General features: G+C 39.3%; 2 protein-coding genes across 3 annotated transcripts; one reads left to right on the top strand and one right to left on the bottom strand.

Moving 5' to 3' along the window:
• snx9b (sorting nexin 9b) lies at window positions 1-14871 on the top strand. Of its 2 annotated transcripts, none has more exons than XM_053336614.1 (18): window positions 1-302; window positions 2074-2160; window positions 3227-3301; window positions 4311-4445; window positions 6252-6417; window positions 8458-8596; window positions 8820-8907; window positions 9323-9448; window positions 9629-9746; window positions 9855-9985; window positions 10109-10212; window positions 10360-10463; window positions 10653-10730; window positions 11033-11109; window positions 12270-12359; window positions 13049-13163; window positions 13263-13354; window positions 13519-14871. In XM_053336614.1, exons 1-18 carry the CDS (start codon window positions 291-293, stop codon window positions 13564-13566), a joined length of 1785 nt encoding a protein of 594 aa, XP_053192589.1. In that variant the 5' UTR covers window positions 1-290; the 3' UTR covers window positions 13567-14871. The 2 variants fall into 2 exon arrangements, with proteins under 2 accessions (XP_053192589.1, XP_053192590.1); XM_053336615.1 differs by having other exon boundaries at window positions 2-302; window positions 8823-8907.
• A 1455-nt stretch (window positions 14872-16326) lies between these two features.
• On the bottom strand, window positions 16327-20142 carry si:ch211-203k16.3 (fibrinogen-like protein 1). The gene is made up of 8 exons (XM_053336685.1): window positions 19993-20142; window positions 18946-19161; window positions 17675-17794; window positions 17465-17579; window positions 17213-17350; window positions 16857-17073; window positions 16547-16742; window positions 16327-16473 (listed from the first exon to the last, which is right to left on the bottom strand). Exons 1-8 carry the CDS (start codon window positions 20140-20142, stop codon window positions 16327-16329), a joined length of 1299 nt encoding a protein of 432 aa, XP_053192660.1.
• Window positions 20143-24293: the final 4151 nt, after the last annotated feature.

Genomic DNA, 24293 nt, shown 5'->3' with positions numbered 1-24293 from the left:
AGCAGGTCACTCCCTCCGTGCTGTCAGCAGCTCTGCGCGCTTCAAACTTGCAGTCGCACTGAAGTCGCTCTGTTTCTACCGTCTCTGTTATCCAGGTTTTTGAGTTTCTAAAGGCCAAAGTTTTGTAATGTGTTAAAGTCCGTTTTGTGCCGGCTGTCTTCTGGGAGGAATTACCGTGTATTTTTTGTCGCTTCTGGTCGGAAAGCAGCGGGAGGAAATGTCCAGTTGAGGATTGGAAATCCTGAAAACCGCAGGGCCTGTGTTTGTAATGATTGATCAATGCTTCGACAATGGCAGTAAAGGTAGGTCTGACAACTTTTCTAGCGTACGTTAATCTCAACCTGAGTGTAATTTCTTCTCCAGTTTTCCTCCTCGGTTCTTTTTTTGTGCGAAATTTGCGGGCTGTGGACTTGGGAGAAGCGAGTAGTAGTTTCTCGCATTACTGTGCGGTCTGTAAATTTCATATTATCAGGGGTCAAAAACATTTAAATAGTCTGGTTTGGAAACGAGTAATGGCCGCGTACAACACATGTGTATACTGTAGGTATGACACAAATATGTTTACTGTACATGGAAAATGTGTCTCATTAAGAAAGTGTCTTGTGACATTTTACTACCTTTCCACTATGGGTCACTTGTGCGTCCGTTGAATGCTGGGAAATGTAGTCTTTTGTGTATATCTTTGTTCATTAAGTACAGCATTTATGTGTGTGAAAATTATTTTCAATCTTTTTCATAGACTACATTATATGGTGATCAATACTGCAGTCAGTTTTTATTATTAATACAATAATAAATTACTCAGCTTAAATGTATAGTTCTATTATTATATGTGTGACTCAGATTTAAGGTAAACACAGAGACGGTGCCTCCCTTCAGCAGATGAGTGTAAAAAATAGCCTTCTAGTGTCAAACACTGCTGGTGCATTGTTCCGCACATCCAAGTAAAGTAACATAAATATAATACATAATACATTTTTGAGTGGAACAGTTCTTAAATTTTCAATACATCTGTGAAAATGGCATCATGCCACAACTTTTATTTAAGACCACATCAACATTGCTCCAAGCAGATTTTGAAAGCTAAAAGGAAGTGCTTTCAGTACATAAAAATTATATTTGATTTGAGAGTGAGGCCATAAACATTCATGAGCCTTTCTGTTATGTAGTTCCTGTTTTAAAATATTATCCAGCTTCCTTGACCCCTGTGAGGTAGAACATTAAATAGACCTTAGTTCACAGAGGAGCAAATAGCCTTGCATTCCAGCCCTGGTTATTGAACAAGTATGCTAGTGACACTGTTCTGATAATGAGTGGCACACTGACTTTTTAGTTTAGATAGGAACTGGCAATTCAAGTAAACATGAATAGTCAAATTGATGCAAATAAAAGACTGGGTATGTCTAAAATAAACATGAAGTGAACCGTGACATACACAGTCATATTTAGAACAGTTTTCAGTTTACTGTCACTCACTGTTGCATGTAAAGCCTGTGTGTATGTAGGCATGACTTAACTCACTTTTAGGGACACACACCACACTGAAGACCAGTTGATTGGATACATAAGCTGTGTCCACAATTGGTAAAAAGCAGATTTTTGCGTCACTGGTTAAGGTTAGGTTAAGATTTAGGTTTAGGCAAGTAGTGGTTATGTTAAGAGCTACGGTAAATCTCCAGGGAATTAATGTAAATCTTTGTAAACACCCCAACAACCTGTGTGTATGTGTGTATGTGTTCCCCTGGGACCCAGTGAGAAGGACAGATTAGTAGATGTGGGTCAGTGTAAGAACTGCAGGCCCTTGTATTAAACTGAACCAGCTAACATTTTGGTTCTGGCCTTGTTTGAGGTTGATACTTGTGCCTGGTTAAGAGTCAGCATAACAAGCCTAGAAGAAACTAGTTTGGCCTGTTTCACCCTACCCTTATTTCACCCCACACGAGATTTGAAGGTGTTATTGAGTGGGTTGATGTAATGAATGTATATGCATATGCACATACACGTGCATGTAAATGTTGATGTGTTGTCTTCAAAGAAGTTTATCTTTGTGTGTTTTCCCATGGTTATGTTCAGGCACAAGTTTTATATGACTTCTCTGCTGAGCCTGGAAACAACGAGCTGACAGTGAAAGAAGGCGAGACAATCACTATCACCAATCAGGTAAAGATGTACTGATGCTCCCCTATTAGTTATTCTGTTTTTCAAATTTGACTTTTCTTTTGGTGCATGCTGGATTGTTATATAGCTTGTTTTGGATTGTAGTGAAAATGTTTATATGTTTATAAATGTTTTAGGGAATTTTCATAGTTTCATTATTTTTAAAATAGTTTAACTGCCTCAACTAGTTAAGTTAATTAGCTGTATTTTTAACTGTAGCTTTATCTATTATAGCCTCTAATCTGAATGTACTGTTCATGTGTCTCTTCTGTAATATTGTTACTGAAAAAAACAGCAGTCCTATAAAGGCCCTTCTCACATGATCTCAGGCTGGCTGCAACTCAAGTTTTACAAATATATACAGAGTAAGGAAGGGAAAAAACAGAGGGAGCAAACATGATCTCATCACAGCCAGTCGTCAACAGTTCAAAGGTCACTAACTGTGTGCTGACCTACATAATTTTCTCATCAAAGTCTGTCTCAAACCAGTCAGCACCTACTGTATAAGAGCAATCTTTTTCCACTAAGTAAACTGGCTTTGCAGGAATTTGCCCTAGGATTATTCAGTTTGTTTACAGATACTTTAAGGTATCCTGGTTATTGTCAGCTTTCTGCTCTATTAAAAACAACATGTAAGTGGGAAACTTGCTTTCTGGAATTGGAATGAGGCATTGAAATAAACATGGTTAACACAGCTATTTTTGTTGGGGACACCTAATTTCATGGTCCTGTATATACCAACCAGGTTTTCTACAAGAGTGCATGTGCAACACTTACAAGGGGAGTACTGCTGTTGCAGCAAAGCAATAGGACCAAAGAAAACATTGTTACTTATAGCATTTTGATGTCTTTGCATTAACATGCATCATGTAATAACATCCAAAGTGTGACTGAAACTGAAATAAATTAGTCTTTGTGAGTTGGCTTCTATAGATAAGCAGAATTCAAATTACTGACAAAACTGTATATAAAATGGCTTTCAGAGTTGTTAGGTTCTTGCAGAGCATGTAAACATTCTCAGAGTTCCTCGTTTAACCTCTTTCATTTACTGACATGTTTTTTATTTCAGCATATTGGAGGTGGCTGGATTGAAGCACAGAACTCGAAAGGGGAGGTTGGATTGGTGCCAGAAGACTACATAGAGGTAAAAGAGACTTGGTCTATGGGGATGATTTGAGCATGCACATTTCACTCAATTTACTGTATTTGAAATGCTTATAGCAAATCAAGCAAGATGGCCATCTACTATCATGCTTTGAGGTCAATATGCACCATCAGAGTTTTAAATATATCACTCTTGAACCTCTCAGTTCCTCCACCAGTTTGATATTTGTAGTACGTCTTTTCGGTTACTGCATGTTGTTGCTGTTACTGCCTCTTGCCTGAAACTAAAATCTCAACAGGATGTGCCTCCTTCACAGTTTTGCTGATTAGGGTGTTTTTGTGTGTGTGTGTGTGTCCATTTTAATCCAGTAACTCATCATGGGGATATGATTCACTGCAAAGACACTCAGGAAGAGTCAGAGAGGGAGTTTGTCAGTGAAGTCTGGTTAACAGTTTAGCCTCACTCTAAACAACGCTCAGTCCAACTTCTAACAGTGAAGTGTATGTGTGAACAAGAGAGACTTTGATATTATCCGTCTGCTTAAATCCGCCAACAGCCTCATGTGGATGTGCGTGTTTGTCTGACCTTTAGTTAACTCTCCAGCTGCCCCCAGACTGTTTTGATTCTATGTCCAAATCATAAAAACTTTGTGATGACCAATTGTAGCTTATGTAATGTCTTCCTTTTTTTCATATAATGAAAAACATCAGGACGTAGCTTCTCAAGCAACCACTTTCTGTTTCAGTGCACTCTGTTGGTAAGAACGAAGAGCTGCAAAAACAATAGGATGCTGAACTACAAAAACAACCTGCAGGGCTTGTTGTGCTATTTTCATATTGACAAGTGGTAAAATGGATTTAAATATACAGAATTAAGTACCATCAGCAAGTGCTATCACATTTTGGATAAACTGAGAAAGTGAAAAATCCACTTTGTAAAGCCAGGGAATGCCAAGGAGACACGATCATATTACCACAAGAATGCACCTTTAAAAGTCATCAGATCGCATTGGAATATCTTCTAATGGGAGTGTTCCCTCCGTTTATAGTTCGGTAAGTCGGCGCCATCATTTCCAGGAGCAACAAGCACCGCAGCACCTACTCCAAGTGTAGGAAATGCAGCATCGACAGATCTGGCCTTCTTTGATTCTTACGCTCCCACATCAGCACCTGCACATAATCAGGTAATGCACTTCTTTTTTTTCTAGTCCTGTGTGTTAAATAAACATAAAGCCCAAACTTCTCTCAATCAGCGGTGTAGAAGTAATTGTAAATACACACAACAATGTCACCTGCCACGCTCCCATACTCAAAAGTTTGTGTGATGTGATGTGATGTTTAAGAAATGGAAAAAAAGCAGAAGTGAGCAAAGAGTTTTATCGACATTCTTGTAGCCTGTGTGAACCCCAAAGATGCAGAAGTGAGAGAAGCTGCTGTGAGATATATTTCACTATGGTCATGTCATTTATGAATAGCACAGGTTTCTCTAGTAAAATAGGGCGGAGAGGAAACAAGCTCTCTGAAATCCTTTTGTCGTTAGCAGGCAGGAAGTTCCACAAAAATGAGCGTACTGCTGGATCAGTAGAAATTTGTGCACAGTAAGAGGTTGAATCAAGGCAGGAAAGCAGGAAATGTGTCAGCCATCATCCCTCATGTTTTCACTCTCATACACACACACACACACACACTCTCACACACACACACACACACACGCAAGCACATTTATTTCCATCCCCTACTGAGTGTAAACCTTCACTGCTGGCGCTTTGTGATGATGTCACCTTCTTTTCCCCTCAAGGTGGATGCTGGGGGCTTGAGTCCCCAGCCGGAAACCCCTGAAACCCCAGTTTCCCCCTACCTTTCGTCCCCTGATGAGGTAACAGCGACTTGGGGGTGGTGGGCTGGGGATACGATACTTGTATACCCACCCACCCCCAGGCATTTTTTACCCCAAGTCCCCTCCTCTCTGATTGGTCTGCTTTTGGCAAATTCCCCCTCCTACTCCCAATGCCTGCAAAAAGCATGATCTCACCCTCTCCATTCACCAAGCACTACATTACACCGACACACATCATCATCATCATAATGTCAACAATCAGCACCTTTTTGTCTCACTTGTATAAATCAGCACCATTATGAAAGTTTGTAAAGATCAGAGTCAATGATCATCTTATCTCACATATATTTCGGTAATCGCACTGGCAAATCATTAGACCTCATCTCATGAATTTACTCAAGATGATTATGATCAAGACAATTATATGATGAATATAAATAATCCTCAAAAATGCATGACTGTTGTCTTACAGTGAAAGTGCTGCTACATCTAGAAAACAGGTGGTTGCTCCTCATTGAACTGCTGTGTTCATATTTAAATTTTCTGTGAAATTCTGGTTCATTTATTTTTCTCTGTGTATGTTTATTATGTGATGTATTGAACCTGCATTAGTTCTCTGTTAAGAATGTTTAGCACTAAGCTAAAAGCAACCTACAAAAGGCACATGTACACCAAAGCATGCCTAGGCCCACAAGTTTTAATAGTGGTCTATGAATGCCCTGCAAACTTTGGATGTAGTGGCTTTTTCGGCTTGCAAGCACTGTAAAAAATTGTATGTTCCAGGCTGGAAATTGGTTGTGTGTATGTATTATTATTATTATTTTTATTATTATTATAAGCATGTCCACTTGTTCAAATGTGCAGCATTATTTTGTACTTTTTGCATGTTTTCAGAGGCTTTTACGACATAGCACAGTAGCAGTCATTATCAAGCTGATTTATCTGATTTAACAGATACCCTGTTTGATGTCAGGTCTGCATCATGTGTTTGAAAAAAGCATGTTTTTTTTAGTTTTTTTTAGACAACTGTCAGATTTTCTTTTTAACCGACTCCAAACTCCGTCCACACTGCTCTCTCACTCTTTCTCCCACTCCACCCTTGATCTTTTTCTCCATCTTTCTTCTCTCACATTCTCGCCGTTTCTCTTTCCAGGCTAGTAATGGTAATGATCCCTGGTCGGTGTGGAACGCAGACCCCTCAAGGGGCTCCTCTAACAATTGGGCGTCAAATCCAGAGGGCACTCAGACTGGGAAGAGTGCTGCCGGGGACCCCTGGGGATCTGTATCACAGGGCCACCCTCAGGCTTACCAGGGTCCAGGTAAGAACAGATGTCTTGTTTGAGATAATGGTGTCAGTACATTAAAACTACTGCCTATAATCTTCTGTCATTTAGGACTACTTCTAGTATTGCCATAGTGCACCGACACCTTGGTAATTTGCTGTTGACATTCAGTTTGCTGATATTTTGATGGATTTTGAAGTCATCCTATTAGCAGTTTGAGACGAGTTGTGAACAAGTTGCATAGCTGTAGTGACTGATGTGGTTCTGGTGATCAAAAGACTTCAACAAGTAATCAAATAAAGAAAGCCGCCTGCTTGATTATGTAAGGACACTGCAACACAGATGTGGTGAGTGATGTCATTTTCATGATCAACAATTGTGGGTTAGCACATCATTTCCTTAACATCTGTCCCTGCTTTCTTGTGGGATGCCAGCTTTGGAGTCTCATAGGAGAGGTTGCTACATCCTACAATATGTCTTAGTACATAGCGTGTTTAAATGTTTTAACACTTTTTTCAACAATCCATTTCTCTAGGAATGTGGTAAAATCTGTTTAGGGAAAAGAAAAAGTGATACTGACTGAAATATCTCAATAATATACAGTAAATTCCTCTAATCTGGAGCTCCAATTCAGCAGATACTGTTTGCAAACATGTTTCTAACACAAGAGATTTGGTTACTTTAACTACCAGATGTGGTTCTGCTCAGTCGTCTGTCTCTGGCAGCGCTCTCTGCAGAGATTTGCCAATATGTGGACAGGACAATCAAGTCATGATTCTGTTTTTGCCATACTGGAAAAGTTAGCCTCACCCCTGACTCAGAAGGACAAATTACTTGACCTGTTTTCTTAAATTCTTTAGTTGTTATTGTAAAAAAGAGACCAGATGGAACACTAAATAGTGAGGAGAAGAATTAACAGACATTTCCTTTGTTTTTCTCCAGCCAAAGACATTTACCCATACCCATACCTTATCGATTATACAGGTATCCCGTGCATCACCTGGTTGGAAACTTTTCACTAATATTTGTGTGTGGACTGGTAATGCATACTTACAAAGATTGAGAGTTCCCAGCAAATATTTTCAGGACATGATCTACATTCTCAAAAGCATGCGTGTGAGGCATTCAGTTTGTGCCTTGATTTTAACACTATATTAACTATATTGTGATTTGAGAAAGTGAAAGCTGTGACTGCGGACTATGGAAAGGATTTAAAAGATGCAAATGCGATTATATTTGTGTCAAATCAAAACCACAGTGTGAAAATGTTGACATTTCCCAGACTTAGTCCGGTCTGATTTGTTTAATTTGTTTTGTCTCACAGCACGTCTGCCCTACAAAGACAGAGAGCAGTAACTGAAGAGTCAAATAGAACAGATAAATACATTGTGAATGTAATTTATTATTTAACAGTCTGCCTTTTAAAACAAAATGTTCAAACATTCAGGGAATCAAGGGCTCTGGTGATGGTTACAGTCCTTATAAGCTAGGCTAGTAATCTTATAGCTGGACAAGTTGAGCAGCAGTTTCTTTTACAGTCGTGTTTGAATTTGAATACCATCTCATTTATATGGCATAACAAACTGAATTACTAAGATTTTTATTTTTCTCTGAAATTAAACATTTCTACAATATATTTGTTTGTTTAGTTGTAAAAGAAATGTCAGAAAAGTCAGACTCTTACTGTCTTTTTTCCTTTTGTAAAGCAGATGTGACAAAGCATTTTAATAATGATTCTCTAACGTGCCTGTTGTGGTGGTCTGTGTGGAAATATTTGCTCTGATTGCCTGGTTCTAAATTCAGGCCTTAAGATCTGCTTCACATCACAGAGTTATGCTTTCAGTACCTTTACAGACTACATAGTGTATCTGTGTGCTCATTTGTCAGGCCTCAGCAGTCAGTAAAAAGGAAGAATAATAGAGTAGAAGCTGTCTTAGTAAATTTTCACACATCAGAGGGGAATTGTCACACTTGTGGAAACACCTTGACATGTTGTCGAATAGGTTTCTGAGCACAGATGTTCTTTCTGTTTCTGTAATTTAAAACAAAACCATGCATGCTTTCATCTGACATCAGGAGCAGAGGATGATGAGTGGGATGATGAGTGGGATGACATAAAGTCTACTGGAGGTTATGCGGAGTCTGAAGCTGGAGAAGGTGGTGCCTTGCAGAGAGGTGGACCTCATGCATCTTCAATGAAAATCTCCCTCAACAAGTAAGAATGAATCAAGCAGTACACACAGCTTTGAATTATAGATTATTTGATGTTGATAAAAAAAATCAACAGCAGAGGTGAATTATTTTGATTGAATTCATTTTTACAAGCATTTCTCTCTCAATCAACAGTAACCAGAAACATTAGAATTGACCACATCATAGTAATGTCTAATATTAATGGTGGTAGTAATTTTGTAATTGTTCTTTTCAATTTCTTTGAGCAGGTTTCCTGGGTTCTCCAAGTCTGGTCCAGAGCTTTACCTTCTATGCAAGCAGGTTGCTAAGAGCAAAGACAAGCTAGCGATTTATGTAAGTTATCTCTAAATATTTACTATATATATATATGTATGTATGTATGTATGTATGTATATGTATGTGTGTGTGTGTGTGTGTGTATATATATATGTGTATGTATATATATATATATATATATATATATATATATATATATATATACATACACAGTGTATTATCATGTCTTAACTTGTTATATCAGAAGTAGTGATACATTAACGCAGTGTACATGACTTAAGTAAATACAATATGCTGTATCATAGCACAAGTTGAAGTTGTCATTTTGTGGTTTAAAAGCATGTTATATGTACAGCCTTTATTCAGATGTTATGCAGCATTGACATGGTTTCCTCTTTTTTACTACCTTTAGTTAATGTTTGTACGTCATAAAAGGCACGTAGAAGGTTTCTAAACCTGTTTTTATTCTCAGTTAGGAGAAGTTGGTCCAGTGTGGTCATACCCAGACACTCAGCTGGACTGTGTGGTGGCTGATCCCAAGAAAGGCTCAAAGATGTACGGTCTCAAGAGCTACATCGAGTACCAAATCACTGCCAGCGTAAGTATACACATAACCACATGAACCTATTGAGTAAAAATGAATGATTCCACATGATACTGTTTTGTTATACCCAATTAAACAAGTATCACACAATAGGGTAAGACAATAATATAATGTTTGATCCCAGATTACAAAGATATAGTATCTATAACATAAGTCATTGTTATTGGTTTGCAGACCACAAACCGACCAGTTAATCACAGATACAAACACTTTGATTGGCTGTATGAGAGGCTCCTGGACAAGTTTGGGTCAGCCATCCCCATCCCCTCTTTGCCAGACAAGCAGGTAACAGGTGAGTGCCTGACTCTCTAAGCACTAACAGATGTGACACTAATTCACTGTTTGGAAAATATGAACATGTTGAAGACAACTTATTTTCTTTATATCTCTCTCATTTTAGGGCGGTTTGAGGAAGAGTTTATTAAGATGCGTATGGAGCGGTTGCAAGGCTGGATGAGCAGGATGTGCAGGCACCCGGTCATTTCCGGCAGCGAAGTATTCCAGCTTTTCCTCACCTACAAGGATGAGAAGGTATGTTGTTTCTCCTTTCATAATGAGATTAAATTAATTAGATTTCATCAGATTGCATGTACTGTAATGTAGACCATTTATTGAAGACCACAATACTAAGATGCTGATAATTGACTGGTGCAGGACTGGAAGACGGGGAAGAGAAAAGCAGAGAAAGATGAGACAGTGGGAGTGATGATCTTCACCACGATAGAGCCTGAGGCTCCAGACCTGGATCCTGTAGAAGTGTGAGTTAAATCAAAATTTGCTTTAAACCTTTGCAAAAAGCAAAGCATAGCTCAAAAAGCACCAATGATAACTGTGTGCATTAACGTGTGTTTACCTGCATATGGACATATGATTAAATGTATGTATGATGTGTCCCCCATTCACAGCGAACAGAAATGTGAGCAGTTCAGCAGGTTTACCAAAGCCATGGATGACGGGGTAAAGGAAATCCTCACAGTGGGCAATGAGCACTGGAAGAGATGTACAGGCCGTATGTACACACTGCAAAACTAAACAAATGCTTTACTCCACACACAGGCCACACCCTCACTTTGTGCTGTAAATGACTGTTTATGTTAATGAACGGATCTGTTATGTTGAATATTTTGCCAACTTCATAAAATGTATTCACACTGTGTGTGTGTGTGTGTGTTTTATGTTTATATGTTTCCCTCACCAGCTCTGCCGAAAGAGTACCAGAGAATCGGCAAAGCCTTCCAAAACCTCTCCTCTGTGTTCACCAGCAGCGGATACCAAGGTACAATAACAAATACAAATGTTGCATCAGAGGCTGTTTTGAGTGCCTTACGTATTTTCCCAGATGCATACTAGTAATTGTGTCTTCTCACAGGCTCTTTCATTAACACCGCTGTCTGTTGTCACACTTTAAAAAGATTGCTGTAATCAACACGTGTAATCATCGTAATAGTGGCAGCAGAAATGTTGTCAATGTATTTTGCCATTCAGTCATTATGTGGAAATCTGTTTTGAAACAAATTGGCACTCAGTTGTGCTTAAGAAACATGTTGATGACATAATTTAACTGTGTTTCTGCTGTAGGTGAGTCAACCCTGACTGATGCCATGACAGCAGCAGGAAAGACATATGAGGAGATTGCTCAGATGGTGGCAGAGCAGGTACATGCATATATTACATAGTGTAATATTACTGCTATTCCAAAGATTACAACTATTTCTGCCCTTTCTGTTGGTATTGCAGTCACTGTAAAGGTGACAATTGATTTAGACCCTAAGAAATCTTTATATTTTTACCCAATGCATTGAAAATCTTGTTTTCCTGCTGTAACAAAATATTAGAGCAGGACTTTATGGCCACTGGTGTCTTAAAGTCTATTTTAGGCTCCTTTATCAACTACATCAACTTGTGTTCGCTCTCAGTTCACAGTATCGCGCGTGTATCTGTGAACATTTCCTGCTTGTGGTGTTTACATCCTAGCTGTGGCCTTTTTTATGACCCCTTTAGCCCAGCATCCTGCTGGTGAAGCCTCTATCTGGAAAGGAAGAGGTCCAAGGCCAAACTTGGTTTCTAGTATTTTTTATGAATCCTCTTTTCACCTGAATGACTTGAATATGTCTTTTCTAGCTGTTGTGTGTAGTCTGATGAGTGTTGTGGTGTGTGAAAAAAAAAATCAGGCCTTTTTTTAATGTCCAATGCTGCATCCAGAGGGAAGAATCATCTGGTAAGCCTGAGTTGCTCCAGATACTTTTTGTAGAATTTTAGGTGTTAGTTTAGCGTTTCCTGTGATACAAATTAGCACTGGAGAAAACTAATGTCTCAACATGGATTCATCTCAAAAGCAAAAAGTCTAAAACAAGGCAGTGTATGTTTTGCATGTAGGTCACATGCAGCTTTCCTTTGTTTAATTGAAGGATAAGGGAAGAATGTTTGTGAAGGTTAATTTTAATCTGCCAGAGGTACTGCAGGATAAACAAATAAATCAGACTATCTTTTCCTTTTCTATTATTCTATTGGTGTTTGTATTCCTGTAGTGACTCCCTGTCCAGTGTCTATAGGATGTATAGCTGAACCCATTATCTTCATTATTTTAACTACACTGAGTCTTCCTATTTTAGTATTTCAGTGACTCTGATGACCTATTGTTTTCCTGTGCTCTTCCTTATCAGTTTCAGATCCATGTGTTATTTCCTGTTCTAGAAATCACGTCATTACTTAACTGATTTCAGTGTCATTGTTGTCCTAACTTTAGGTTGTTATTAGATAGTCTCCCTTTTTTCCTCTTAGATTTATCTTCCTAACTTTGTTGCTCCCTTTCTAGCCCAAGAAAGACCTTCACTTCGTCATGGAGACCAACAATGAATATAAGGGTCTGCTTGGATGCTTCCCCGATACTATTGGAGTTCATAAGGTACAGTAGTTCCCATTGTAAGAGGAAAGGGGGAAAGCATTATCAATGCTAATGTTTAATATTTTTTACTCATCATTAGGAGTAATATTCAGCCAGGGTTTGATGGTTCTCTGAAATCTTGATGATACCCACACATTAGTTTAAGCTACACTAGGGAATAAACATATGTTATTGAATCAATCAACATACATATATATACATATATTTATTTTGGCAGACACTGCATGATGGCATGTTTTCAGGAGTCTTTTCACTGGACATGCCTCAAGCAGGGAAAACAAAAGAATAAGGGCAGTGAGAATTTTTACTTGCAGATAAATTATCACTCTTTGACCAGGGTTTGATGACTTTCTTTACTATCACCAGGGATTTAAAATTAGGATATTTCTGCCACTGGCTCGATGTTGACCTGTTCTTTTTTTTTCTTTTTTTTTTTCTTTTTTACATCTGTCTCTTGTGAGCCCCCTTTATGCATACTAAATTGCTGAAGTAGCCCTTTAAGTGTTTCAAAGGGGAACTAATTCTGCTGAGAAAGTGCCAAAATATAGTAACATTGTAGTTATCATAGTAGTTTTTGACATCAGGGTCTCGTATCTAAATTCCTTTTCCACATCTGGATGTAAATGTGATAAATGATCAACTGTCTCCACAGAATGTAACTGTTGTCTGTTTATTTAAAATCCTGACAGGCAGCCATAGACAAGGTGAAGGAGGGTGACAAGTTGGTGGCCACCAGTAAAATTACCCCTCAGGACAAAGTCACCATGGCTAAACGAGTCAGCACCATGTCTTACACATTGCAAGGTACCACACTGGCTCACTCGGGCAAGTTAAAGTGGTGGACTTTAAGATGATCGTGTTGTCTGAATCACGTGTTTCCCCCCTTTTTTTTTTGTGCCTCAGCTGAGATGAACCACTTCCACAGCAACCGTATCTACGACTACAACAGGGTCATGCAGTTGTACCTGGAGGAACAAGTCAAGTTTTACGAGACGGTAAAAACATTTTTATCGACCATCTCTCAAAGTAAATTGGAGTCTGTAACAGTTTTGTTGCCTCATTACCTAAGGAGAAATTACATAATGCTTACATATTAAGCCATCACATGATACCCTCTGCTCTTGTATTTATTTGAGTCTTTCTTCTTCTGAACCCACAGATTGCTGCAAAGCTGAGACAAGCACACGGTCAGTTCACTACAATGTGAAAGCAACAGCCAGCAGTCTCGCACTATAAGATACGAAGAGTTATACCAGCTTGACATCCAAAAAATTATTCTTGCTTATACTGCATTCTTTACCCTGTTTAATTTAAATTTCACTTCTCTCTTTCTCTCGCTCTTACCTCATCTCTTCCTTTCTGCTCATGCCAACAGTCCTAGCTTATAGTGTTACTTTTGCCCGCTGCTCCCAGAGGTTTATGAACTGTAATGAAAAGGCAATTATAGCAGAATAAAATACACTATTTACACACAGCCCTTCCTCTGTACAAGGTCCGCAGCTTGTGTTACAGGAAGTAAACAGTTTGTGTCCTTGAATTGCCTCATTGCATGAGTCAAAGCCCAGAGTTTCTCTAATGTAATACACATTTTTGTACAGCTATGAGCACAAACATGCCTGTAGCCACATTTGCCTATTTTAAAGCAATAATCCACTTTTTTTAAGACATCATTCCATGTTAAAAACAGTAGAGGAAAGGATCGACAAAACCAGTTGCCCCTCTTTCAGTAGAGACAGATGGAGTTTGATTTCTGAATGCAGCATGGACAGCGAATCAGAGCTTTACTGTTGTTATTTTGGCCAATGTTGGGTGCATTTTAATTTTTGCTACTATCAAGAGAGTCCTTTTAAGAATGCAAGCCTTAGATTAGTTGGCAAAGACAGAGTGTGTGTCCTCTGTATGTCCACTGCTGGCTGTGCCTAGCCTCCTTTCATCCTGCACTTCCCTTAACGCTAACAGGAAGCCCCTACCCCTTCCTATCTCTCTCCCGTGCCTTGCCCCGTTGAGTAGAGAAAATGTCAGTTTACATTTCAGGAGAGAAGGGCTCATTATTTTTAAACATTGTATGTTAAAGCCAAAAGTCAGCGACTTAATACTGAGTTTAGTCTGTGCCAAACGTAATTTCTTTCTCCCAGTACTCCTGAAGAATGTTTGTCCATTGTTTTGACCAGATTATGGTGTTTTTATATGAAGGTGTCATCTTTAAGAGTCTGTACTATACAAGTTTGGGATGGAGCCATGGATTATGTCATGTATGCAGTTTTTCTTTTGCTTTTCACCACTTAGTTTTCAATCAATCTCTAATCTTGTTCACCCTTTGTTTTTCACTTGATACATGGAAGAAAAATGATATATATATATATATATATATACAGTATATATTCTATTGACCTATCAGGTGCTTCTTGTCATTGAGATACTATTTTATGTATAGAAGTATTTGCAATACTATGTAACTCAGAAAGAGGAGCAAAAATTCAGTTTTGATTAATTAAACAATGATTTGTACTCATCTAGAGTTTATTTGTTTCCATGCGTGTGTTTGAAAGAAACCTTGTCTTGTTCTCTGTATGGTTCAGATTGTACAGCACACTACGCACTCTGATTCACTCACAGTAAAGCCCTTATTCGCTTAAGCAGATTCTTGTGTAGAGATGGATAGGAATGAGAATGAGTCGGCAGCCTGTGCGAAGGGTCAAAGAGTGTGTTTGTGCAGTCTTGTAGTGGAGGAAGTGAAAGAGCCCTTTTTACCCCACATTCAGCTCTCGCAGCCATCAGGTGCAGCTGGATGTGTAGCCCACATAAAGTAGCTGGGTGAGGAGAACTTCAACACTAGACAGACCAAACAGTATAATGTCTTTCAGTCATTTTCAGTTTTTGTATTGTTGTTTTGAGGGTTAGTTGCATCACTTTCAAATCAAGAACTCTCAAACAGTCTCTAAAAATCATGTAAAACAATGGTAATTTAATTTTATGGTTGTATAAGAGTTCAAATTTAACAGATTTCAACCATGTGGACTGTTATCTGTAGCTGTTTTCTGACTTCTTCTGCCAGCATGTTAAAGGTTTGAATAAACCCCTGTGTGAAGAATGTAAATGACACCAACTTTGCAACAGAAATCCTTTTGTAGAAGTTTGAGTATTCTCCCTGTATGAAATAGTGTCCTCTGTGACACGATATATGTAGTGTTTATTGTACAGCACATATGTATGTATACACACTATGTATACAACACTTTGGGGTAATATCAAATACAGTTCAGTGTTCTTATATCCTGACTTACTTCAGTAACAGTATTAATACATTTGAATATGAATTTACACAAGAAATTAAAATTTAGAGTGGGCTGAAATTCAAAATGATGACAATAGGGTAAAGGAGTAATATTAAATAGTACATGCAATAAGTACACACCATATGTAGAGCATTCATTAAGCAGTCTCACATCTCAGTGGCTGGTAGAAACCACAAGCCCCTTCACACTGTCAACATATCACACAAATGTGACTTTTTATTATGGCTAAGGTGCTAATAGTTCCACTTTCCAAGTGTCAGAGTATCAAACTAAAGGTACAAAATAGAAGTACAAAATAAGGAAGAACTCACTTCCCATGACACAGACATGAAAAATGTCCAGAACTAACTTCTCACAAATTAGTGAAAAATGTCCATGTCCCAATTGGAACTCTGTAAGTCTGCAGTAAGTTTGTATTTCCAAAAATATGCAGCAGAATATAGTTGGAAGATTGAGCATATCCGCAACATTTGCATATGTGCAGTTCAAAAATAGCAGAAGAGATGCCATTTCAAGAAGTTATGCTGTGCTGTAGGTGACATTCACTTCCTCCTGGCAACAAAAAGGTCACTGGATGCCACTATGACTATGGCGCTCCAGTGAGATGCTCAGGTCATCCCTATTGTCTTAATACAGTTCCTGTGTCCAAACCGTGTCATGCTGACAGTGGTTCACGGAGACAAACGGGTTCGGAAGGTGCGTGGGCGGATCATCATGCTGACTTTGCGCAAGGAGTAATAGTCAGAATCTCTCCAGGAATACCAAACAATGCCATCAGGACCCAGGGGCCCCCGGCCTTTAGGGGTGTAATGGCCTCCCTGCTGGATGAAGAAGTTGTAAACACTCATGTCTTGAATAGTATGAAGTGATGAATAATATGTGTACCCTTACCCTGTAGTAGACACCGTTGAGGTTGGCATAGAAACACTGGTTGTACCACCACCCGCCATGCGAGATCTCAGCACAGATATTCCCACTGTCAGGTGTACTGAAGCCCAGCTTGTCATGGTACCAGCTAAAAGAGTCCTGCACCGAACCACTGAAGCCTGACACATGGAGACGGTACTGATGCTCCTCATCTTCAACACTGCAGACACAAACAGAAGAACAGTGAGAAATGTTGCAAGAGATAGAAATGGCTGTGCATGTTTTGCTATAATTTCCAAATTGGTATGTGTGTTTGTCACTGCATTAGACCGACCTGAAGCTCTGGTAGAGGGCATGTTTGTGCTTGTTGTTCCAGTCCTCCAGGTCAATGCGGAGACTGTATTCTCCCTGGGTGGTCAGCTCATGTATGTGGTCATTACCCAGCCAGAATTCTGAGTGCAGGTCACCAAAGCCGTCTCTATAGTCCCTCCAGGTGCGGTCAAAGCTCACTGAGCCATCAACTCGCCGCTGGAGCACAGTCCAACCACCACCTGAGACAAAAAGAAAGTCTGATGTATATGTTTCCCTCTGCTCAGGTCAGCTAAAGAGCAGGTACTTGAAACAAGTGAATGCTTGAGTCCTTGTGTAATATGTCAAAGTTCATATACATGTACAGTATGTGTGACTCACCATCTGTGTCCATATCACAGTAGACCTCCACAGGCATGCCTGCAACTGAAGGCACTACTGTGTAGAGGCCTGATCTCCTCACTCCATTGTAGTAGATGGACGCACAGTCTATGGGACAGTTCCTCACATGCTGAGTATCTGAGGGAAGAAAAAAAAAAGACAGGCATGGGAGGGAGGAAATACAAAAATGGGATCTGGCACCCTCTGCTGGAAGATCATAGCATTTGTGATAGCATTTTTGAGAGTGTGTACCTGGGTGGAAGGCTTCTTGAGCACTCATAAGAGGGTTGGGACGGACAATGTTGATCAAGCAGCCGGGACTTGTTTTTACTTTCTCCACCAAAAGTGTCAGATTATGGACTTGGTTCTAAAGAAGGTCACACAGTCAACATATCAAAAACCACACAGTTTCATTTAAAAGCACGTCCCCAAAACAGTTCAAGTGAATTAGATGCAGCATACCTGAAGGTCTAGGATGAGAGTGCCCTGTAGGTGCAGCATGGTGGTGGCTTCAGCATAGTGCACCTCCAACTCATGAAAACGCTGTTCTAAGGAGATGTTCAAATGGGTCTTCTCCTCACTCTGACACCACCATGCACATTAAAAGACACACAGAAACACCAATAAGACACTGTTCAGGCAGTAACTGAGATGTATGCCAGAAAACTGATCAATTGAATTTTTTTAATGATTGATATAAGTTTCTGCCCTGTATGTAAACTAGTTTGTTAATTTCTTTCCCATTTCTACTTACATGTTAGAAAATAGGCAAAATAACCATGTAAAAGATCTCCGTTGTCATTTTTACCTTTAAAAAAATCTCTTAGCCTGATTGACCACTGAACTTTTCTGGCTTCTGTCGATGCACATTAAAGCTCAAACATGCGACATCTGCCAGTGCTGTCAGGACAAAAAGGCCGAGCCCTCTCTTAAAACGTAAAGCCAAACACTTCTTCAGTATGTGGTCTATTCCTAGCCTGGACAGGGAGGATAACACTAACTCCCATTACCACAAACCCTGAAGCCCGCTCCTCTGCCCTGCTCTCATGTACATCACACACACACACAGAACACATTAGTCCTGGCCACCATCCATCCACCTGTGGCCACTGGCAGCTGAGAGTCTCTGTTTGTATAGGCTCATTGGCTGAGACACATGAGGCAGCACGTGGAAGAGTAGGAGGCTAATCCTGTTAATGACTAAGGTCAAGGACATGCTGTAGGGGAAGCCGGGTTCATGACCAGGCACCACGTTACAGAGCAGAACACCACAAACACAATGTCTTTCCTTTACTTAAACACACTACTGGAGACTATTTTTTCAACAACGTGCACACCCTCCACCTTTAACAGCAAAATACACAGAACTCTAATTCTTTCAGACAAATAGTTAAAGTACATATTAAATCAGACATTCAAATTTATTTTATAAAATATTTATGTCTAGTCTGAACTACCGCTTAACCAAAAAGGCCAAAAGCTAAGAAAATGTTTTAAAACTTTTTAAAGGTTATCTTCAATACTACATGCAATATACACAGAAGAACAGAATAACTTTACTTTCCAAATGAGCAAAAAAGTTATCTTAATGACTGTCCTTAGAAAAATGATCTTTTCACGTTGTCACAACATCCAGTCAGGATTCAGGTGGACTAAGGCAAGTGCTCAAAGCAGTTGAAAGGATTGTTGCTGACTGTTGACACAGGTCTGCTAAGTCAATATGAGAGTGTCACCTGCAGCTCGAGGACTTTGATGCGATGACGGTGGTTCCTCAGCTCCTCCTGCAGCTCAGAGATGGTCTCCTTCAAAGCCACGATCTGCTGTTTCCTTTCCTCATTCTCATGCAGCCAGTAGGACACTTCATCTGTGCAGCGAAACATATCCGGACATCTCTGCTCGTCCAGTTGTGGAAGTGTTGCCACCAGTCGACACATGCCATTCTCCATCACCTGTTTAATGAATAGGATTTGATCAAGAGCAGCCTCAGATCAGATGCTTAACAGACTGCCAAATAAAACCACAGCTGTCAAATACGACTGGGACTTTTTCTCAGGCAAATCAATAAATTCAACTTTCCAGCTATATTATTCCCTTCTCCCTATATTATTCCCATTAAATGACTTTAATGGACAAAAATCATTTTAGATCAAAAGTGAAAGTGAAAATCAATAATATAATGGTTTTTTTGCATCACTGTGATGAAATGTCTTCATTTTTTATGCCAAAAAATACACTCCTGTGTTGTTTTTTCCATAGGCTGTTTCACTGCATACAAATAAGATTATTAAGTCATAATATATTTTGTTATTGTGATATGAAGTCACATACTGTATGATGGAGGTTTGTATCCATATCACCCACAAATATCAACTACAATAATTATGTTAATACTTCTGGTTTTTAAGCAGCTGGTCATACTAATACAGCTACAATATTTGAAGACATGAGCTAATACATTTATCTTCATTCTTGACACTGCATGACTCAACACTGTATGATTAATGTACTGATTGATTTAAAATGCATTCATTAGTTGAAGTTCTAAACAGAATTTTATCCTCTTCTCTTGTATAATGTCCCTGCACATTTGAGGAAGTTCATATTTTTTTCTAAACTCACTTTGAGTAACATAACTGTTTCAGTGCCATAAATACATTTGCGAAATATCATTATGATGCTCTTTCATAGAGCCAACACATCTCTGGAGTAAAATGAGGATACTGAAAGGCAGTAGGCAGAGTATTACTTTGTTGTATAGCCAGAATGTTTACAGTAATTACCTGGTTACTGTACTCCCCACACTGGGAACCCCCGCCATTGCCCTGAGTAGTAGTGGTGTCTGCTTTGGCCTCTGGGAGCAAGACAATGAGGATACAGAGAGCAGAGCACACGCTCCAGCCAGGAGGGTTGGTTAAGGACAGGAGAGACATTGCAGCCACTGTGTTAGTCTTTCCCTGCATTGTCAGTGAGAGCGGGGGTGGGACTGAGGTGCTTCACTATGTGAGGCTCTGCTGGCTCTCCCTACAAGTAGGAAAACAAAGAAAATGTCTCGACTATGTTCATATGTTCATAAAATAGAGTGTTGTCTGAAAAAACAAAGTCTTGTTTCATTCTGTCTATCTCTGAAGCACAAACACACACACATTTCTTTTCCTTTATCTATTTCAACTAATAGGACATGAACTTAAAAGAGTGATTAAGTAATTAAGAGGAAGGCGATCCTTCAGCCTATCACATTACTGTAGTTCGTCCTCAGGTAACTGAATAAACACACACACACACACAAACAAGCTCAGACACGTCACCTGCTCATGTAGCCAAACTGAGGTTCAGTCCTCAACTAAGCTTAATTAGGAGGTACAGTAGATAGTCCCAAACAGTTTATTTCTCTTACTCTTAATAACATACATGCACAGATAACTTGAAACAAAATGTGGTTTTCCTCTTTGCAGTAAATAGTTTTATCAAGTTGCAACAAGAAAGAGAGACTAACTAACTATGCATCTGTAGAATATGTGGAGAATTGTGGTGTACTCACCCCAGTCACAGACAATCTTTGACCCCATTCCTGGCCCATTTCGGGCCGAGGGGTTCTCTCCATTGTCTTCTTCTCCTTCTCTGTAGCTCTACCCGTATTGCTTTCTTTCTCACTCTGTGTGCCTCATACTCATCTTCTATCTCTCTCCTTCGCTCTCTCACTCTCTCTCTCTTTCTCTCTCGATGTAGACATCTTAGTCCCATAATCCACCTTTAAGAGGATTCACGACTGAGGGATGGACGGAGGCAGACAAATAGGGAAGTGATAATACATTTATGGAGAAAAATTAGACAAAGGAGAAGATGTTGCAAAAGTTATTTCTTATTCATTAGAAATATGTATTTCTGTCTTGGTAATAGACTAAAATTAGATTATGGCTCTTTTTATTTGTCAAATGACAATATATTCTAACTACTACTACTACCACTACTATCAACTACTATTACTGACAATATATATATCAACTATAACCAATGAGATATAGAGAGTTTTACTTAATATAGGGATAATAAACTGAGTATCTAATAAATATGCAGGGAGTACATAATTTAAGTCAGATTGTTAAAACTAGAACAGAGAAAAGGGGGAATGTAGTCAGTGAATTGCTGGAGAAGTTACAGCACATATATTACATGTGTCAGCAAAATGTGGACATACATCCGCACGTACAGTAAATAAGCATCACCAACACGTACAATAATCCTGTTCAAAGCTAGTGGTAATGAAGACTGAAGTGAGTGGGAGTATGAGGGGTGCTGATCCTATTACAGTGGCCAAGCTGCTCTTTCCATCTTTACGCCCGCCACTTTGACTCTTTAACATACACAGTCTCTTTGTTAGGAAGAAATCAAATTGCCAATGACAGCCCCATACTATCCAATACAATATTATAAAGTGTACAAACATGTCTCAATTCTGCTGTTTGCAATATCACTATTTCCTATTGCTGTTTATCGCCCTTAAAGAGCACTGTAAAATAGGTTTCATTGCACCACACACAAACAGTGCACTGGTTAACTTTACAATTGTACTGTAAAGTCAGTACAAATTAACTGAGATTCACATATAATCACTCAGGGATGTAAAACAACATTTTTAATTGGTCCCTCTTGCTATGCTGGCTTTTCTGCTGCAAGATAAACTGTGTGTGTAAGACCACATGGTGGCACCATGTAACAACTTAATTATCTGCTGGCCTTAACTGTAGTGATAATGAGCTTCCCTGCTGAAGTGCTCCAGATGAACTATACGAACAAATAAGTGGATCAATATGTAAGAGAAGAAGGGACAGAATTTTCTGCTGGCTAAAACACTGAAGTCAGAAAATAGTTGGCGGCAGCACAAAAATTGCAGAGTGAGCAGAATTAATGCAAAAAGGTGTTCAAGCTTGAAAATGAACCAAAAGGTAGTCAGTTCAGGTATATAATGCCTACAACAGATGGCTATGGCAAATTCATATTTAACTTGTCAGTTATTGTCATGTTGATGAAGGAAAGGAATATCATTTGTTTCTTGTTTTAGCAATTTACATCATAAATTCTCACTGAACGTATTGAAGTTCAGTTCAGTATAGTATGATGGACCACACATTAGGCTTTCATTGGACAGTTAAAAGAGAGAGACAGGGGAGAAATGAGCCAGAGTGGGAATGTTGACATGAATGGGAAAAGGAGAGGGGGAGGAAGGAGGGGCAGGTAAGGTGGACAAGCTGCTGTGGATGGAATCAATTTTGTTTTGAAAAAGGGAGAGAAAGGATTTACATTGGTCCGTCAGAGGAAGTTGGTGTAGGTAGTGAGTTTTTCCAGTTGATTGAAAGCATTCTGATGGGACATAGTCTCTATTTTCCTCATAATCAGTACAAAAATACATACTTCTTTCCAATAAACCTGTGATTTTGCATTCACCACATGTTTTCTATATGGAAAGTTCATTCTCTGTGTGTTCCGCATAAGAATGAAATTCCCTTTTATAAATAAATAATACAGTATGATTCACACCTCTTTCATTACAGAAATAAACTGCTGGTTCATTCTGGACTGCCAGAGATGAATAATGCAGTCAGGCTTCAGAGATGTGGTTGAGAGCATTGTTGAGAGAGTCAATTAATCAATTAGACATGAGTGTAATTCAAAAGTACTGAATATACAGGATATACAGTACATTTTACCAGACAGATTTGCTTTTGGCTTCAATGCTTGAAAGCCATTAATTTCAAAATTCATCATATCTATTTAAAATACAGAAAACCAGATGAATGCTATGGTCAGGTGCATTGCTTCAAAGACACCGTGACCTGCATACTTAACCTACTGATTTCCAATAGTTTAATTTGGCCAAAGCTCTCCATTCACACAAATCACAAGTCACATTCTTGGCTTGTGGTGCTCTGAATGAAGGGAAAGTCTCCGAATATCAATTAGTCAATCAATCAATAGCAGCCTGTATGCATCACCTATTCTCTGGATGGATATTTATCTGGAGCATATGTCATTACACTGAGCATTAACTCATCATCATAATGCAACCACATTCATCAGATCTCAGTCTCTTCCTTATTATACACACACACATACACACACGCACGCACACACACACACACACACACACACACACACACACACACACACACACACACACACACACACGCACATACACAGACACACACACAAAGACACACACACAGCCATATATTTTAAGGTCTAGCTTAAAGCTTTTCAGCTGCCATAAATTAGAGGAGACACTGGAACTAATCTGTTCTATCCATCACTGTGCACCTCATATATCATGTCAGCCTTATTATCTGAATGCACTGCAGGTGTAAGACTTAAAGTAAAGGGCAAACAACAGTCAGATGAGGTGGTTCAGGCTAACAAAGCTGGTTAGTCTTTGATGATAACAGCTTCAGAGGTTATCTTCTTAAACTGAAGAGGGTCACATAGAGCTGAGTCTGAATCTGCTGATCTCAAACACAATATCTGCCCTCACCTCAGTAAACGTAGACGTGTCATCTCAATTTTACAGATAACAGCTGTAAATTTAATGTAGCAATGAATTCTTTTCAACGTTATATTCTGCTCTGATTTATGAGATAAAGCTGAGGGCTTTTCATTCTTCTGCGTCAGGCACTGATGACAGTCCACTTCAGAAGAATCAGCTGATCCCATTTGTGAGTCGTCGTCAGATAGATTTCCTTTATTGTCATTCCGCATATATACCAGACAGGTACAGGTACAAAGTGGAACGAAATTTCGTTGCCACTGGCTCCACATAGAAACAGAATTAAAAACATTTGGGGGGGGTGGGTGAACAGTCTGTGGTTGGGGTGGGTGAGGTCTGCTATGATCTTGGTGGCTTTTGACAGGCAGCAGCTCTGTGCAATGTCCTTGATGGGTGTGAGAGCAGTGTCGATGACCCTCTCAGCGGCCTTCATCACTCTCTGCAGGGCCTTCCGGTCTGAGGCAGTGCAGCCCTCATACCAGATGGAGATGCAGTTGGTCAGTATGCTCTCCACCTTGTAGAAGGTGGTGAAGATGGGAGGGAAGG

Source organism: Scomber japonicus, chromosome 17 (assembly GCF_027409825.1).
Source record: "Scomber japonicus isolate fScoJap1 chromosome 17, fScoJap1.pri, whole genome shotgun sequence".
Lineage (NCBI taxonomy): Eukaryota > Metazoa > Chordata > Actinopteri > Scombriformes > Scombridae > Scomber > Scomber japonicus.
The sequence above is the reverse complement of the archived record's forward strand: the minus strand, read 5'-3'. Positions and strand labels throughout refer to the sequence as shown.

Bases quoted from the DNA above. Each gene is read 5' to 3' on its own strand.
- si:ch211-203k16.3 (XM_053336685.1), bottom strand. From the start codon at position 20,142: ATGTCTCTCCTGTCCTTAACCAACCCTCCTGGCTGGAGCGTGTGCTCT. The intron at 17,795-18,945 runs GTGACACTCTCA...TGGTGGTGTCAG, and splicing joins TCAAAGTCCTCGAGCTGCAG to AGTGAGGAGAAGACCCATTT. The intron at 16,743-16,856 runs GTCGGTCTAATG...TTGTGTCTGCAG, and splicing joins GCCCTCTACCAGAGCTTCAG to TGTTGAAGATGAGGAGCATC.
- snx9b (XM_053336614.1), top strand. The intron at 9,449-9,628 runs GTAAGTATACAC...ATTGGTTTGCAG, and splicing joins AGTACCAAATCACTGCCAGC to ACCACAAACCGACCAGTTAA. The intron at 12,360-13,048 runs GTACAGTAGTTC...AAATCCTGACAG, and splicing joins ATACTATTGGAGTTCATAAG to GCAGCCATAGACAAGGTGAA.